The sequence below is a fragment of the Arabidopsis lyrata genome (genome assembly GCF_000004255.2).
Source record: "Arabidopsis lyrata subsp. lyrata unplaced genomic scaffold ARALYscaffold_1, whole genome shotgun sequence".
NCBI classification, from domain to species: domain Eukaryota; kingdom Viridiplantae; phylum Streptophyta; class Magnoliopsida; order Brassicales; family Brassicaceae; genus Arabidopsis; species Arabidopsis lyrata.
Window position 1 is genome coordinate 23,279,224 of NW_003302555.1, and position 18,265 is coordinate 23,297,488.

General features: G+C 32.5%; 2 protein-coding genes and 1 long non-coding RNA gene across 4 annotated transcripts; 2 read left to right on the forward strand and 1 right to left on the reverse strand.

Moving 5' to 3' along the window:
* Positions 1–1,404: 1,404 nt before the first annotated feature.
* Positions 1,405–3,741, forward strand: LOC9330086. 2 transcript variants are annotated; one of them, XR_002329420.1, is made up of 7 exons: positions 1,405–1,629; positions 1,775–1,814; positions 1,903–2,010; positions 2,089–2,328; positions 2,413–2,763; positions 2,862–2,993; positions 3,089–3,741. It is a non-coding gene; the product is annotated as an uncharacterized LOC9330086 (long non-coding RNA). The 2 variants fall into 2 exon arrangements; XR_002329419.1 differs by having other exon boundaries at positions 2,862–3,741.
* Positions 3,742–7,190: 3,449 nt separating this feature from the next.
* Positions 7,191–12,548, forward strand: LOC9327386 (26S protease regulatory subunit 7 homolog A). Its single transcript, XM_021013215.1, is given in 18 exon segments — positions 7,191–7,298; positions 7,815–8,024; positions 8,117–8,234; positions 8,341–8,391; positions 8,473–8,787; positions 8,860–8,981; positions 9,053–9,272; positions 9,354–9,429; positions 9,531–9,628; positions 9,721–9,798; positions 9,904–9,965; positions 10,074–10,188; positions 10,191–10,220; positions 10,361–10,579; positions 10,667–10,848; positions 10,929–11,104; positions 11,199–11,370; positions 12,057–12,548. Coding segments are annotated over 16 exon segments (2,223 nt in total). The 5' UTR covers positions 7,191–7,298; positions 7,815–7,824; the 3' UTR covers positions 11,360–11,370; positions 12,057–12,548.
* A 353-nt stretch (positions 12,549–12,901) lies between these two features.
* LOC9327387 (F-box protein At1g53790) lies at positions 12,902–14,674 on the reverse strand. Its single transcript, XM_021013217.1, has 2 exons — positions 14,499–14,674; positions 12,902–14,314 (listed from the first exon to the last, which is right to left on the reverse strand). The coding sequence occupies exon 2, from the start codon at positions 14,244–14,246 to the stop codon at positions 13,110–13,112; it is 1,137 nt and encodes a 378-aa protein (XP_020868876.1). The 5' UTR covers positions 14,247–14,314; positions 14,499–14,674; the 3' UTR covers positions 12,902–13,109.
* Positions 14,675–18,265: the final 3,591 nt, after the last annotated feature.

Here is an 18,265-nt window from a genome sequence, read left to right on the forward strand (position 1 = left end):
TGAGTTGATGTACTCATTTCATTCAAAATGAATTTGTTATCTTTGTGAAGGGTGTTTTGATCCTTTATGGTGTCTTATATCAAAGATTCCGATTAGTAGACTTAATCCAAAGAATTATATGGTGTCTTGACCAACAAATTTGAGATCCGGGTATAGCATATTTAAGAAAAATCCATGAATTGATGCAAAGTAAGATATTGAATAACATCAAACAATATTAGACGGTTATGAAGCTTCATCCAAGAAATAATAGCTAAGAATGACGATCTCATCAATTTGGGATTGATTCCGGAGAAGAAAAGAAACAAGTTTACTAAACCGTTGACGAGTAAAGTTTCGGTATCTCAAGAAGTGTGGAAATTCACTTCTTCATTGTTCTTCTTAAAATTTGGTTATAATGTGTAGATGTATGTTTGGATATTATTATTTTATTATATAAAATTTAGCTTTAAAAATTAGTAACTCATATGATCGCAACACGTGTCAACTTTATCGATATGATGTTGACACGGGTAAAAAGAAAACTTTATTTTCCATTACGAAATAAAAAAAATATTTTTTTTAAAAACATATTTACATGTATTAGTTATTTACATGTGTATATCTAAAATTTCTTTAAGTTTTCTTTTTGTCTTAACCAAAAAAAAAGGAAAACTAACAAGTTTTACGTGTGTTATTGGTCAATTAGTGTTTGACATGTATAAAAAAAGTTAATCCATTTCGCTTGAATATTAAACAATAAACAACGAGTGTTGAAGTTCTAAATAACAATATTAATTATTTCATATTAATTTAATTAGAAAAAATGTATTTATGATATTATTGTAATTTTATTTGTAAGTGAAAACACCTGAAAAAAAACTTAAAAAATAATGATGGGTTTATAAGAACTAATTTTAGATTACTTTGTGAGAATGTTAGTATATATTTTTATGGTTCATTTATAAATTTTAATGTATTTAAAAAAAATTTTACTTCAGAGATTATAACGCATAGCAAAATATATTTAACACAAAGTTTTTTTTGTTTTTTTTTTGTCAACCTATTTAACACAACGTTGGTTTTGCAATAATTGTTTTGGATTAATTATTTCTTTTTTCTATTAAATGTGTTTTATTAATTCTTTTTTAATACTAACTGGGATATAGACATATAGTAGATTTGATATGTTGGACATCTTACTTTTGCTGTAAAACTTTTGCTTTGTTTTAATCAATACAATAAAAATAACGAAAGTATCTCCAGTACTGACACCTTAACTTTTTGGAGTGTTTTGGAAGAGACACCTTAGCAAAATGGATATCCAATCAGAACATTTCAAATAATACAGTTCAGTTTTGTCTTCCACTAATATCATTCTATTTTTCCACATCAGATCAAATTTCAAAATAAACATTTGTTTAGCTCACTTACAAGAGAAAAAAAATCTAAAAACCCTTGGATTTTAAAACTCCACCGCCGGCGACCGATCTTTCCACCGTGGAATCGTGGTTGCCTCGCCGTACAGTCTCTTCCAATTGTGAAACCTCCGGTGCTTATGCCTCTGCTCCTGGCCAATAGTGCAGGCCGAGTTTCCTTGTTGTTGGAGGTTCAGCTTCCGATGAGGGTGCCGCCATGGACATAGAGCACGTTAGCAAGAATATTTCTGATTTCATTAGCTTCAATTTCCTCTATATCATTTGTTAAGATAGGATTTTTTTTTTGCTTTTAGATATTTAAGGTGTACAATGATAAAGCTTATTTCTTTTATTGTTGTTTAATCTTTTCATTTTAGCTGAGGCTTCGACGAAGAAGAAGAAGAAAAGTAAAAGCAAGTGAGAAGTTCATTTTCTGTTTCTTTCTCTATTAATCTTCAGTGTTTGCTTTGATGATCTTGCTCAAAAAGCTGATGATGGTTTATAGGAAGAAGAAGAGTATCCTTCAACAGACTGATCCTCCTTCAATTCCTGTTCTTGAGCTCTTCCCTTCTGGAGATTTTCCTGAAGCTGAAATCCAACAGTACAAGGATGAGTAAGTTCACATACCTTATCTAGACTAGATTCTATGTACATTTTATCTTGCTAGCTAAGTCTGTATATTGTAATGTAGTAATTTGTGGAGAACAACATCTGAAGAGAAGAGAGAGATGGAGCGGCTGCAAAAGCCGATATATAACTCTCTTCGCCAAGCAGCAGAAGTTCATCGTCAAGTTAGGAAGTATATGAGAAGCAAAACAACTCCTTGCCACTATTAACAAGAACTTCTCCACACTAGCCTTCTGCAGACGCTATTTGGACCGCCTTGGTCTTGATGGCTTTAAAGAATCTTTGTGATTCTGGCATTATTGAGGTAAACTCCTAAAGACTAGACGCTCTGATTCTTGTGTTCAAGAACATTTTGATGAAAGTAGGTTTCTTTGGGTTACTTTTATAGCCATGTCCTCCAGTGTGTGATGTGAAAGGAAGCTATATTTCTCAGTTTGAGCATACAATCTTGTTACGACCAACTTGCAAAGAGATTATTTCCAAAGGAGACGATTATTGAAATGGTGATTTTCACAGAACTTGAAAAGGTTTTTGCTTGTGGCAGCTGTTCTTCTTGAGTTTGTAAAATAGTTTTGGAAGGCTTTTTAAGTCTTGTGCTCAAATATTTGTAAGAGTACTCGAGATACGGTGCAGACAATGTATGCATCTTTGCAAGAGTACTCAGAGCATTGTTGTCGATCCCAAATTTGCTAAAAAGACTATCAGCAAAGAAGAGTCAGCTGAGATTGCCAAAGAGAAGGTCAATTAATTCTCATTGCATATCTCATTTTCTGAATGGCATTATCATCCTTAATCTAATGTGGTTTTTTATCTGTGTCCCATGATTATGTAAACCAGGGTAACCAAGCATTAATTCAAAGATAAACAATGGCAGAAAGCTATTGGTCTTTATTCAGAACCTATAAAGCTAAGTGACAACAACGCTACCTATCACAGTAACAGAGCTGCTGCATATCTTGAAGTTGGAGGGTAATTGTTTCTCAGATCCTTAAAAACATTTTTAGTGAGCAATCTTTCCATGTGGCATTGCCTTGATAAATCATTTACATACAACTTTCTTCAAGCCGAAGAAGACTGTACCAAAGCCATCACCCTTGACAAGAAGCGGAAGAATATGCTGCGGTGAATATTCACTTGGTAAATAAAAGAGGTCCTTCACAAAGTGCTAATTCTGATCATGGTACAAATCGAAGACGATGGAAGAAGCCGAGGGAGGGCTGGATTAAGTGTAATTATGATGGCAGCTTCTTAAACATTAACTCAAGAGCTACTGTGGGTTGGATAATTAGAGATTCTCAAGGTAGCTTCAAAGGAGCAGGCCAAGCTTTAGGGGATTTTGTTCAATCGGCGCTGGAAGCGGAATGTCAAAGTATTATTCATGCTATGCAACATCTCTGGATAAGAGGTTTTAAGAAGGTGATACTGGAAGGAGACAACCAGATTTTAGTCAATTTGTTGACAAGAAACTCAATGCGATTTGATATTCTCAATTGGATCCATGAAATTAAAAGTTGGGAAAGAAGATTTGAAGCTGTTGAATATAGTTGGGTTCCCCGATCTTCAAATCAACTAGCTGACAGGCTTGCGAGGAATCAACGATGGTGTTTGTCCAATTTTAATTTTCATTCCTCTGTTCCTGTTTGTATTTCAAATATACTCAACTCTGTTCCGACCATTCATTAATTTATGCAGTTAAGTGTTAAAAAAAAAAAAAAAACAATCCAATGGTCTTGTTACTATCAATCTTTGTGTATAAATATACTCCCTCAATTTCATAATATAAGGCATTTTGGATAAAGTTTTTTGTTTCACAATATAAGTCGTTTTCGAGTTTCAATGCAAATTATATATTACTTTAATATTTTATGATTATTTATATTATGTCGTCTCTTTTATGATTGGTTGAACTTTTAAAAAGTAGATCTTCTTAATCTACGACTTATATTATGAAACGGAGGGAGTATAATATTTATAGAGAGATAGATAAATATGTTTTATAGGACATACATGTGTAGAAGAAAGAGAGAAAACTCTTGTGGTGATTACAATTCGTTTGTTTTTTTGGGATGTATGAATATCTGAGAAGATTATTGATCATTTTATTGTTTCCATGATTTTTTTATAAATCGGTGGAAAAACCTTTGGATGATAAATCAAAGTAAATGGTGTCTAGGGGGCCAAAATTAATCAAAGGTCGATTAAGATTTTATCTCCAAATAAAATTTCATTCATTGAATAAATATATATTTTTGGATATTTTATTGTAAAACTAGTTTGATCATAAGAAACAAAAAAAACTATTAGCTTAAAGACATGTTGCTTTTAGTTCTTTTGATACAAGATTGCATTGAGATTTTTTTTAAAAATTCACAAACAAATTAACAACTTCATATGGAGATATATTGCTTGCTTCCGAATGCAAATTTTGGTTTATAAAGATGAACAACACCAAGACTTACTCGGATGAAAAAAAATCAAACTTTGTTTGGACTGTTCAAAGCTTCCATGAGGGGTTGTTCAAAACATCATAAAACGTGAAGTATTTTTTTAAGCTAATAGTTTTTCTTATGATCAAATTAGTTTACAATAAATTAACTAAGAATTAATTTTCTATGAACTAAGTATCATTTGCCCAAGAAAACAAAATTAACTAACTGTAAAAATTGGTTTTATGATGATAGAAATCATCCAATAAACTATAATAAAATTATCAAATTCTTCTTTTGGATAATTATTAAAAAATTGTAAAAAATATAAATTGCAGGTGAAGATAACCAAGACACATAAGAAAATTGACGCAGGAACAAGGAAAACATGTAATAATTTCACTAAACTATTTTTATTGATTTTTTTTTATTTTAAAAACAAGACATGCTATATGGAATTTTCCCAAAAAAAAGGAAAATTGGATATAAAGGATAAATAATTAAACTATTGTCCATCTATGCATTCTATGATTAAATGTCACATATTGCTAATTTACCCTTTGTAATTGATTTAACTAGTTTTCAAATAAAATTTAGAACTATTTGTAGGCAAATGAAGAAGAAGTCATGAGGATACTTATAACGTCGAAAATATATCTGTTTTGTTGCCATTTTGGATAAATAAAATATGATCTACGAAGTTTAGTTTATACCTTCTGAATTTAGAATGTGTATTCTATACACTGCACATGTTCCATAAAATTTAGATAATGTATTCTATGCACATGTTCTATGAAATTTAGAACGCATTTCTGTTCTACGATAGTTAGATAGCTAATTTCTACGAAATTTAGAATACATATTCTATACTTTGCTTTTTCTTCTAGAAAAATTAGAATATCTTTTCTAACATTTACTCATGTTCTAAAATTGTTAGAAAACACATTCTTATATTTTCCTATATATTTTACAAAAAATAGAAAATAAATTCTATGTAATTTAGTATGTAATATAAAGTAAATGACAATCGGTAGGCGTTTTAGACACTCGTTTTCCATGTCTACATAAAAGCAAAAACAATCTTAAAATATGAAAATATCTACAATCATGAAATCTTCAGAGTATGTAAAGCAAAGTTCTCTGTAAATGTCAACAATCAATAAAATAAGTCCAAAAGGCCCAAAATTATGTAATCAAATTAAGGTTTAGTAACAAAAGAAGATAATGAAAGCAAGTCAAGTGATAAAAGTGTTAGAATTTGCTTCTTACGGTACTTAGTGCAAAAGAAAAAGTAACACATGAACGTTTTGTTATAACCAAAATGCTTTGTTTTAGAATGACTTGGAAAAAGTCATATGTACGAGACAAAGAGACAAAGTAACATAGGAATTGGACGTGAGAGAACAAGACATACACGAGAGATGAAAACTGAACCTTGTTTTATTAGACTTTTAGAAACAACACAACACTACAAATCAATAATCCAATCTAGAATTTTACATGGATACAAAAACTTCGAAGAATTGAAGAAATCCAGAAAACTATCAAAAGAGAAGAAGTTGCCGTCAAAATAAGTGAAGAATTAAAGAAGAAGAAGTTGTCATCATTATGTATCGTCGTTATACTAATCAAAGAAGAAGAAGTTGTCGTCAAAATAATTGAAGAAGAAGATGCCGTCAAAAAAAAAGAAAAAAAATCAAAGGAGAAGAAGATATGTAATTATCTACAAGAAAAAAATTGGAAAGTAAATATATGTTATTTTTGTCCTATATTTTTTTCAAATTGTTTTTGGAAAGAAATCTAATTAATTTTGGAAATTTTTAATAGCTAAGCAAGATTTTTAAAAAATTGAGGATATAATGGGATTTTAATTATATTAAAGCATATATGACCAATATTAAAGAATATATGACCAATTATGAATATAGAATGCATAGTTGGACAATAGTTCAATTAATTGTCCTTTATATCCAATTTTCCCAAAAAAACATTTACCTCATGCATGGTGTTTGATTTAATAATGATTTCACGAACCATAGACATTTTGCAATCGATAGAAAATCCAATCTTCCGCTGAAATGTATTCTTCAAAGCTAGATGCTGATTCAAAAGCTAGAGCAAGAAAAGAAGAGAAGCTTAAGCTACAACCATAAGCTTCTCAGAACATTTAATAACCAATCATCTTATAAAAGATTCAAGAAGGTTTAAAACTTTACATGACAGTGACACTTAACACTATAGATAGTGTTAAGTGTAAATACGCTAGACGGAATATACTTATAAGATCTCTAGCGTATTTATTTGTCTAAACCAAAGTTTGTTAAGCTCATTTGAGTAAAAAGCATTCACCTCATGCATTTTGTTCCTTTTGGAAAGTCACTTTATGTCAAACAACTTCTTAAAAAATTTTAGACACACATGTGTTTGATTTAATAAAGTTTTTAAACAATATGATTTAGTTATTATAAATTATTTTTTATTAAAATAATTTATCTAAAATATACCCCGCAGCGTAGCGCGGGTTTCGTCCTAGTCTAGTTAATGATTTATGGTGGATGTTTCAGTTCGATTTTGAAATCAATGAATAAATTAATATAAAAAAAATGGATCTTCGGAACCGAAAACGTCACGTAGTTTTATCATATTTTCTATCTGAAAAACAACACGCATGTTATAGCATTTTGAATGAGCAAAAAAAAAAAAAAACAAGGCTTATTTAGAAGGCCTAAGGCGCGTAAAGAAGAACGAAAAGCGAAACAGAGGAATCTAAAATCTCTCAGTCGCGACAGCTTCCGGCTACTACAAGATCGCCGCCGTGAAATTTCTTCTCCAGCTCTCTGTTTCTGAGGTTAGTTTGTATCTTTCATCGATCATCTCTTCTTATTCTTCTACTCGATTCAGTTACGGCAGTACCAAGACATTGCTCGCGAAGCTTGCTGGTTAATGTTTACTTGTTACCCTAATTTTCCATAGCTTTGGCTCTATCGGTTCCTTTTGAGGTTTAGATGAGCAATATGATAGCGATTCTGGAGAATCTGCGTAGGAAATCAGTGGAAATGAGATAATTTAGGGATTTAAGCGAGTAATTTGGATTGATGGAGATATTTTAGGGCTTTGATGTTGTCGATGTTATAGTTTGGCTCTGTCGGTTCATTTTGATGTTTTGATGAGCAATATGATAGCGATTCTGGAGAATTTGCAAAGGAAATCAGTGGAAATGAGATAATTTAGGGATTTAAGTGAGTAATTTGGATTGTTGGAGATATTTTAGGGATTTGATGTTGTAATCTCGCAATTTTCTGCAAATTAGAGTCATTTTATCGAGTATTCTAACTTTAAATTGCCTTCCACCGTTTGATTTCAGATTGGCAAACATGTCAGTTCTTATTAGGACAAGCCTAGGGGATATAGTGACTGATCTCTACACAGATAAAGCCCCTAAAACCTGCAATAATTTTCTCAAGCTATGCCGTATGAAGTATTACAATGGGTGCCTTATCCACACAGTAAAGGATTCCATAGCAGAAACAGGTGATCCAACAGGAACAGGGTCTGGTGGAGACTCAATATACAAGTGAGATGATGTTTTTCTTACTTTCTGATGATATGGAGACTGTTTTTATATTATCCTGACCCATCTTGTCCCTCTTTTTGTTGAATATCCAGATTTCTTGAAGGTGACCATGCTCGGTTCTTCAGCGAAGAGATTTGCCCTGAATTGAAACATTCAAAGACTGGCACTGTTGCTATGGTTAGTTCTGGTGAAAATCTGAATGCTTCCCAGGTTAGCCCAAATACTTTGCTTGAATTACCAAGTTTTATGAAGGGTCCTGTGGGTCAACTTTTGCTGTGTCGTATGTCCTTATGTGATTTGTCTGTTTCCTTTTCAGTTCTATATCACACTTTGCGATGATCTTGACCATCTTGATGGGAAACACACTGTAAGGACTAAGCACAAATTAGTAATGATCTGCCTATTCTTTGTTTTGTCTATATATATATCAGTTACGGCCCTTTTTCAGGTGTTTGGGGAGGTTGTCGAGGGGTTTGACGTTTTGACTAGTCTAGCCAAAGTTTCTGTTGATGCGAAGAACAGACCCTGTAAAAACATAAGAATAGAGCACACATATATACTTGAAGATCCATTTGATGATCTCCCACAACTGGCTGAATTGATACCAGATACTTCCCCTGAGGGAAAACCGAAGGAAGAGGTCACAGATGACGGGCGACTCGAATATGATTGGGTTCCAACAGATGAAGAACTTGGTCCTCAGGAACTGGAGGAGGTCATCAACAAAAACGCTGCCCATTCAAGTGCTGTTTTACTTGAAACTGTAAGCCGGTTGCTCTCTTTTGATGTTATATCAAATCATGTTTCATGCTTGACCCTTGTATTGCTGTTGCAGAAAGAAGATATCCCTGAGGCTGTGGAGGATTCTAGCACTTTGCTTTACATATGGGGTTTGAATCCTTGTACTGATGCAGATGGCCTCAACACCATTTTTTCCCGCTTTGGAACAGTCATCTCGTGAGTGATTTACTCTCTGTTTCCTTATCAGTTTGGTAAACACGATATCTCAACTTTTCTGCATATGGTAGGGTTCGAGTCCTCCGGGATCGCAAGACTGGTGAGAGCTTAGGTTGTGCATTAATCCAGTTTGAAAATGAGGTTGCAAGCAAAGAAGCCCGTCTTGTGATGGATAATTGTACTATCGATGATAGACGAATCTCCGTAGAAATTGAGGACTGCTTTGTGGAAAGTATTTCACATACCCGGGAAAAAGAAGAACATCATGCTTCACATTTCCGGTGGAGAGAGGAACGGCATAGTCATACTTCTCTCTCTCCCTCTCTTCTTGTGTCTTCATGCTAAACCTTCATAAATTTCATTTCTTAGCAGGGGCCTTACTCTGCACGTATAAAGAAAGTAGAGAAAGAAATCAATGAGCTCGCCGAGAAGATCAACAATCTTTGTAGTATGTTCGCACTCTTTGTTGCTGAAGTCTTGGGCTTGCTTGGAATTAGTGACCTCTGTTTAGAGCATGACTGAAGTGAAGCTTTTCACTTTCATTTGAAGGTATCAAGGAGTCTGACACGAATACTGGGTTATCTCTTCCCAGTCAATGGGATCTCATAGCTGATAAACAGATGATTGTTGACGAGCAGCCTCTGCATGTAGGCTTTTTCTTCTTATATACTTCTATGAATTTTGCTTCTTCTCTCGTAGCAACAATAAGGGATTAAAGTAACCGTTTTTTCCTATCCAGGTTGCGACATGCACACAGATAATCAGTCCAAATACTGAAGACGCAAAGTATGTCGTTGATATGGAAAAGATAGGCAAGGTAAACTATATCCATAGGTTGATGTTGCTGCATGACCAATTGTGTGTTGTAGAACGTTTTGGTGTTTGGTTTATTACTGACATTAGTTTTTCTTCTTAACTGCAGTTTGTTGTTGGACTTGGCGATAAATCTTCTCCCACTGAGATAGAAGTAGGAATGCGTGTGGGGTATGTTTCCCTCTGTATTGCTTCAAGGCAAACCCTCTTTGTCGCTGTACATTTCTCATATGGAGGAAAACTGACAAGAACGTTATAATCTCTGATCTGTAATTGCAGAGTTGATAGGAAGAAATATCAGATACAGATTCCTCTACCTCCAAAGACTGATCCTCGTGCTATCATGATGACGGTTGAAGAGAAACCGGACATAACTTACTGTGATATCGGTGGCTGTGCAAGGAGCAGATTGAGAAGATTAGAGAGGTATGTTGAGCTTAGTTAATAAATCAAATTTGGTGTCCTGATCTTCTCAGTTTAACACCTAGAGTTGTTAACTTACTGTTGGGGTATTGGTTTTCAAGAAATAAGTTTTAAAAAGTTTTGTTGCATTTTGTTAATTGTAGGTTGTTGAACTACCAATGCTTCATCCAGAGAAATTTGTGAGGCTTGGGATAGATCCTCCCAAGGGCGTTCTTTGCTATGGTCCTCCGGGTACTGGAAAAACCCTTGTGGCTAGAGCTGTAGCTAATAGAACCGGTGCTTGCTTTATCAGGATTATTGGCAGTGAGCTCGTTCAGAAGTACATCGGTGAAGGAGCAAGGATGGTTCGTGAACTGTTTCAGGTAGTCAGTTGTAAAAAATTTGTTCTGAATTAATGTTGTCTTAGCTAATTAATGTTGTTCTGAATTTGTATAATACTGTCTTTCCAGATGGCACGCTCAAAGAAAGCTTGCATTTTGTTCATTGACGAAATCGATGCCATTGGTGGTGCAAGATTTGATGACGGTGTAGGCGGTGATAATGAAGTCCAACGTACTATGCTTGAGATTGTGAATCAGCTTGATGGGTTTGACGCACGTGGTAACATCAAGGTTCTTATGGCAACAAACAGGTCAGACCACAATCCAAAAGCACATTATAGCGCTTGACTTGACGCACTCATGTTTATGTTTTTCACTCTTTTGACTCCAGGCCTGACATACTGGACCCTGCTCTTTTACGTCCTGGACGTCTTGACCGCAAGATTGAGTTTTGTCTGCCTGATCTGGAGGGCAGAACACAGATCTTCAAGATTCACACACGAACCATGAGCTGTGAAAGAGACATCCGGTTTGAACTCCTTGCTGGTCTCTGCCCAAATTCAACAGGTAATGATCCCAACCATCATAGAGCTCTCATCATGGTTTTTTTGGGTCTCATTGAGATTTGTTCTGACTTGGGTTTTGTTAATCTGTTTTGCAGGAGCTGATATCAGAAGTGTGTGCATAGAAGCCGGAATGTATGCAATAGGAGCTAGGAGAAAGGCTGTGAGTGAGAAAGACTTTCTGGACGCAGTGAACAAAGTGGTTAAAGGCTATCAAAAGTTCAGTGCAACTCCCAAGTATATGGCCTACTACATTTAGAGAGAAGTCAGGTTTATTTCTTCACGAAACTCCAGAAGCAAAACTCACAAACATATCTTTTACAAAACTGTTTTTTTAAAGCATTTGGAAACATATATTACAATAAAACAGAGGAATTTGGGAAACATATTATTACTGTTGATCAACATAATACAAAGAGAGAAAAAGATGAGTGCATAATGTACACTATTAAGATGATCATCTTAGGACACTAACTATGAATTATACTTTGGAGCCAGGTCACCTTTTATTGGGCTACAAGGCCTTAAATTTTTCATCTAACGCTACTGTACAAAGATTGCTTCTTGAAGTTCTGGTATGGTGAAATTCCACTTCTTTTGATTGCATTTTAGGTTCTCTTGTAGTATGATAAAGTAAGAATTTTGTGCATAGCTGAACGCTAAAATTGATGATAATGTAGGCATCTTAGTCTCTTGACCAAATAGTATCATTGATGATATGGTAACCAGGTAGAAAGCATGGCTGTGCTTTTGTGAATGGACTTTCGGCGAATCCAATTGTCCAAGTTATCGTCTTTAAATATCTGCATTATTAAGTTTATATTACTTGTTCCAATATATTTTCTTAATAGCTTCTTCTTTATGGTGTTTAAGATTGCTTTTGGTGAAGCTCTGTTCATTTCATTGTGAAGATTAAATCAGCAACCTTTGCTAAGTAAATTTTCTTCTTGTGCCAGTAATGCCAAGAATCCAAGTTGCTTTTACCCCATTCATCAATCTGCCAACTGCATCACTCGTCTGATTGAGAAGATCGAGGCACCGGTTATATACCTTTCTTCTCATGCAGCCGAAAGCGACTACCTCGTGATACAGCTGACAAATAGGATGCATTGTCATACAGACATGGTCTCGAGGATATGCGATGCGATGAGTATCTCTGTGCCAAAGGAGCTGCCTATTTTGTAGCAGATCATGAGTAATGATGATTAACACGAAATCCAGTCTCTGTCTTGTGAGTTCTCATCATCAACATCCTAGTTCTCTTCTATTTTGTGCATAGTTTTTTTGTGTATCATACAATAAAGCCATGCTACAGTTTCTTCTAATGTTTATCAGAGATTGCTTTGGTTAAATCAAATACTAACCATTTGTTGTTTGCTTGTAATTTGTCAATATCATGTAAATCCTGATCCACAATTTCAATAAGACAACCTTTGTTATACCAAATTTTTTATATGTGTATTTAATACAAATTAAAGGTTACAAAGGTCTCTCATATGTATCTCTATACGTAATAATGGAATTCAAGACCTTAAACCTACGCAGTTGGTTCTTCCCGACTTGAGTCAATTTTAGTTTTATTGAACTATTTGAATCCATCTCGAGATTCGTGGCATTTAAATTGATTTTCTAGACCATATTAGGGAGGTAACAAGCCAAATGTTTAACAAACATTGGCATGTTAAGTGGTGTAACTAAAATTGTGTTCTTAAAAGTATATTGAGAAGGCCAAGAAGCAAAGGCATGAAAAGAGAATCTAGTTTAGAAGATAAAGCGAACTTGTATGACCAACAAAGGAATAACATTATCCAGTAAATCAATTTTAAATTATGAACTTTCCAATTACATTCCTTGGCTTTGCCTAGGTACATTTTCAGAGTGGAGGCAAATCCTATCGTAAATGTTTTTTTTTTTTTTTTTTTTGGGCAAAGCCTATCGTAAATGTTAAGTTGATCATTTGTAATAAGAAAGCATAAACTAGAGAAATCTTTAAAACAAGAGTTAAACACTTACATAAGTTTCAAATTCTCAACATAGTCTAGAGAGGTGTAAACTCTCGTACGCTTAAACATTTTAAGACCTTGTACTTGAACTCTTGTGAGACTCTTGCTCTCTAGGTTGAAGTAATAAACGTAAAATGCGTCTACCAGACAGTACGGTGTCAACACAACTTCACCTCCAGGAGTCATTCCAACAATGACTAACTCGGTACGCTTAACTACTACGTTGTTCCAAAAAGGAGGCAATGTGTAGATATCTTTGGACCATATATATTTTTGAGCATCTTGTAGAACCCAGAACTCAAGACGTTTTGGAGGCAAAAATGAAAACTGAAGTGCACCTAGTTTACCCTTGTAGTTGATCAAAGTACAAGAAGCAGTCATCAACATGCATTCATCTATGTTGATAAAGCTAAACTTCTCAGACCTAACATCAAAGCACACTATCATAGAAACGCTTATCCGCATATCGAACCCTGCTGTATAATACAAAGTACCATCTATGCAAATTCCATCAGATTTAGGATAATGGGGTTTGCATTGGATTGTTCTCCATAAATGTTTTCCATTCTCCAATGTCAAAACTTGATGCTCATCACACGTATTTGGGATATCATCGAACTTGATGCACAATACTTTTAACTGTTTGTCGATCGGATCATACCCTAAATAAGGTCTTGTCTCAGTATTAACACTCTTCAACTCCACCTTAGGTAAGGATACAAACTCTCCTGTGACAGGGTTGCAAATAACCATAGTATCTAGACTTCCCTTATCTCGACTACAGACGAATCCACGAAGAGGAAAACTAACTTCAGATGAAAAATCTGTAGGAGAATGGTTATGGTGAACATGATAACGGGTGGGTACAAGAGATGTGTTCTCATCTGGAGGATTCTGAGGGTGAGGTGAAGAGAAGAAGAACAACTTGCCATTATCTTCCAAGGTGAAAAAGAGCAGAGGTTGACGAATCGAAGACGTATTCATATACAACTCTGTGAAATCAGGATGGCAAAGTATTGAATCCCAGAATTTCGATACGCAACGAAACATAGCTATAGACTTTGCAGGAACTCTCGAAAATATATCCATGAGGACATCGATTGGGATTTCTATTCCCGAAGATTGTGTTTCAAGATTTTTCATGGCAACCCTAACAACTTCAAAGCAAAATCTTCCTAGGTTGTGTGACTGAAGCAGCAGTAATCAGTGATCTAGAAATCAAACCCAGAAATCAGATTCAAACTACAACTATCAGTGATCAATAATCATGAAATCAAACCCAGAAATCAAAAATCAAATCTAGAAATCAAACTCAGAAATCAGATTCAAACTACAACTATCAGTGATCAATAATCATGAAATCAAACCCATAAATCAGAAATCAGAGAAACGAACCCAGATAGGAGCCGATCGAGGGAGAAGAGATGTAGGGAGGCGTTAAAAGAAAAGAATCGAATACGATGCAGAAGAAAGTGAAAGATGAAAATTAACAATATACGTTATGTCCGGTCCTAAATTGAAAGTGAAAGATAAACAATATACGTTATGTCCGGTCCTAGATATACTACAAATTTCCATTCTTCTTTGTCTAGTTTATATATTAGAAAATTTTCTATTTTTCAAAATTCCATTTTTCGTTTTCCAATATTAAATACGTATATGACTGTGAAAGTCCCCTTGACCCATTGGTTGAACAAGGGTTAATTAATGCTTCCACATCTAGAGGTCTGGGGTTCGAGTCCCAGATACTGCGATTTATTAATAAATTTGCTGATTATTGGAGGCAAGTGTGCAAGAGATCTCCAGCGATTTACAATTATAGCCATTCGCCAAGATTCTACGCAGTGAGGGAAGTGTCCATCAAGAGCATAAAGAAAAAGGTGAAGGAGGTGAGTACGAAGAAGAAGGTGAAGAATGTGTCGTCTGTCGTAGATCTAATAAGGGTCGGAAGGAATTGTCCGTTGTAGAATCGTCTATGTAACAGTTCTCATAATTTGCAATAAATAATAAATCCAGACGTTAAAAAAAAATACGTATATGACTTTTGTTTTTCCTATAATAATATACATAGGTTCTTATTTTTGTTTTTTCTTAATATCAATTTTTTTTGTAATTATTTATAAATTAATTTATAATTCGTGGTTTTATATAATGGTGTAATTGGTTCGGTGTATATTAAATGCAGACTACGTATTATATATCTACATATACATTTTTATAGTACTTTTTTGCTTTAATTCTTTTGGATCCGGGTTTGACCCGGGTTTTAGTCTATTCGGATCTTGGATTAGCAATTTAAGGGATGTTGTCTTAATTTCAAACTAATAAATGAAGTCATGTTGTCTTAATATCTTTCATAATAATGACCCTAATAAATAGCCGATTTTAATGGAAAATCGTTTTCATATTTATGCTCATAATAAATGTCCAGATTTTAACAATATATACATATATTATGAAATTATAAAGAAAAAAACGTATTTAATTTTTAACAGTATATATATATATATATTATGTTAATAAATTTGTTTAATATTCTAATAAAGCTATGTCATTTTTCTTTTACAATAACAGATTAAATATAGGCAATTGCCCATTTAAATTGCAATAAATTTAAAATCAAAATAACAATCTACATATACATTTTTATAGAGTTTTTTTGCATTAATTCATTTGGATCCGGGTTTTACCCGGGTTTAACTCTATCCGGATCTTGGATAAGGAATTTTAGGAATGTTGTCTTAATTTCAAACTGATAAATGAAGCCATGTTGTCTTTAATTCATCTACTTATTCCGTTTAATGTTTCTTTAATTACAAAGAAGTTACCTATTTTAATGGTAAATAATCTTTCATATTAATGACCCTAATAAATAGCCAATTTTAATGGAAAATCGTTTTTCATATTTATGCTCATAAGAAATGTCCAGATTTTAACAATAAATATATTATGAAATTATAAAGAAAAATGTATTTATTTTTAACAGTATATATATATATATATATATTATGTTAATATATATATATATTATGTTAATAAATTTGTGTAAATACTCCAATAATAAGCTACGTCATTTTTCTTTTACAATAACAGATTAAATATAGGCAATTCCCCATTTAAATTGTAATAAATTTAAAATCAAAATAACAATTAATATATACATTCATAAGGAAATCATAATAAAATATGTTTATTTGAAGATTATATATCCTAATCTTCACATAATCCGTAATTATGTTTTTGATATATTTGAATATCTAATATTAAATTTCTAAAGGATTCTCAAAATATTTTTTATAATAAATATTGTTTTTACGAATAATATTTTGTTTTGTTATAAAAAGTAATATTTGTTATTTTTCTAAATTATTTTTGTAATTAAATTACATAAATATTAATAATAATTTTTCTACACCATCAAATGAAAATAGTTAGTTATATAATCTTTTATTTAATATTACGTAATATATATATATTTTGGTAATATTTTATGATGTGGGTGAACAAATTATTTTCATATTTATGTAAACAGAACAATAAAATCTAAATTAGTTTAAAATTTGAGATACTATAATCCCAAAAGTAAAACTAATTGGAAACTAATCGCAACAATCATTCTACATAAATGGCATATTCTTTACAATATTACTAAATCGCATTTACTGCATTATTCGTTTCCAATTATGATTACAAATCTTTGATTAATTTAATGGTATTAAACTCATATCTACATATACATTTTTACAGGTTTTTTTTTGCTTTTAATCATTTGGATCCGGGTTTTACCCGGTTTAAACCTATTCGGATCTAGAATAAGAGATTTAAGGAATATTGTAATAAAAACGACATTTAAGACTAAATTAAACATACAATTCATTTTTATCTTATTTCCTTAACTACTTCCCACATTAATTGGTTCTATTCCTTTTTATCAATAGTAGCATTTAATATTTTTCGTTTACGAATCTTGCAAAAATCTCTGCTTAGTCCACGATTAGTTTCTAAAATAAAATCTCCGAGATATTTGATAGCATTTAATTAATACCAAATTATCATTTAATTCTACATATCTCTAACCAAAAAAACGTCATTAATATAGATAATTACGCATATATTTATGTTTCCTTATTCCTTAACTTCTTCTCATATTAATAGGCTATATTACTCTTTATCTCGAGATGATTTTCGAATATTTATGCCATCTTAACTAATTACATCCATACCATATATCATCTATATTCTCTTTATATTATGCAATAAAATATTTTTAAAACATAATTATGGCTAATTAAATTCTTTCCATTATATGGTTCTCTTCTCTAATTGAATCCATAATTCCCGCCCAAGAAAATCTCAACGATGATACCATAATTATATACTTTCCGATATTTTTCTTAACATTTGATTTTAAGAAACAAAGTTATGACTCTAATTATTTTTTTAATTCGGTTTAATGTAATTTCCTAAACTAATTACCACATTAATCGGCTATATTCCTTTTAAATGGTTGCTTAGCTTTTTTTTAAGATTCTCTGCAAAACCAAATCATTTACAATCTTTTTCAAATAAATTTTGTTATATAACGATTTCCTAATCTTTCCTTAAACATATCCAAAACTTTCGTTGTATATAATATCTTTGATTTTCTACTTTCTCTCCAAGATTATCAAACTACCTTAACAATAAACTTAGATGCCTACCTACCCTATAAATACCACACTTTTACTCGACTAGAAGACTCATCAAACAAATACCTCTTCTTACCCATTCCAATCTTTATTTGTTATATGAACTTTCATTTTTCTGATTCATGAATTTAATAAACATTTGATGTCTTGCGCAGATAATCCTATACAAGATGAGCAACTCATTGATGATTGCCATTATCAAGAGCATATGCTTTAAATTTACGTCAGATTCTTTCATATGGTTAGTTTTTTTTATTCACCCTATTTTTTCTAGGTAAATCTTCATGTTTAATGATAATCTTAATATATATATAAGATAACTACAGTTTGATAGCATTGATTTTTAAAAAACTTAAAAGAAAAAATAAAAAATGAAAATACAAACTATAAAAAAGTCTAACTTTATTAAACGTTTTAATTATTTATAATATTATAACTTTTATGAAGTTTCAAATATTATAAATATTGAATTTT

Coding starts and splice junctions, on each gene's coding strand:
- LOC9327387 (XM_021013217.1), bottom strand. CDS start 14,246: ATGAAAAATCTTGAAACACAATCTTCGGGAATAGAAATCCCAATCGAT.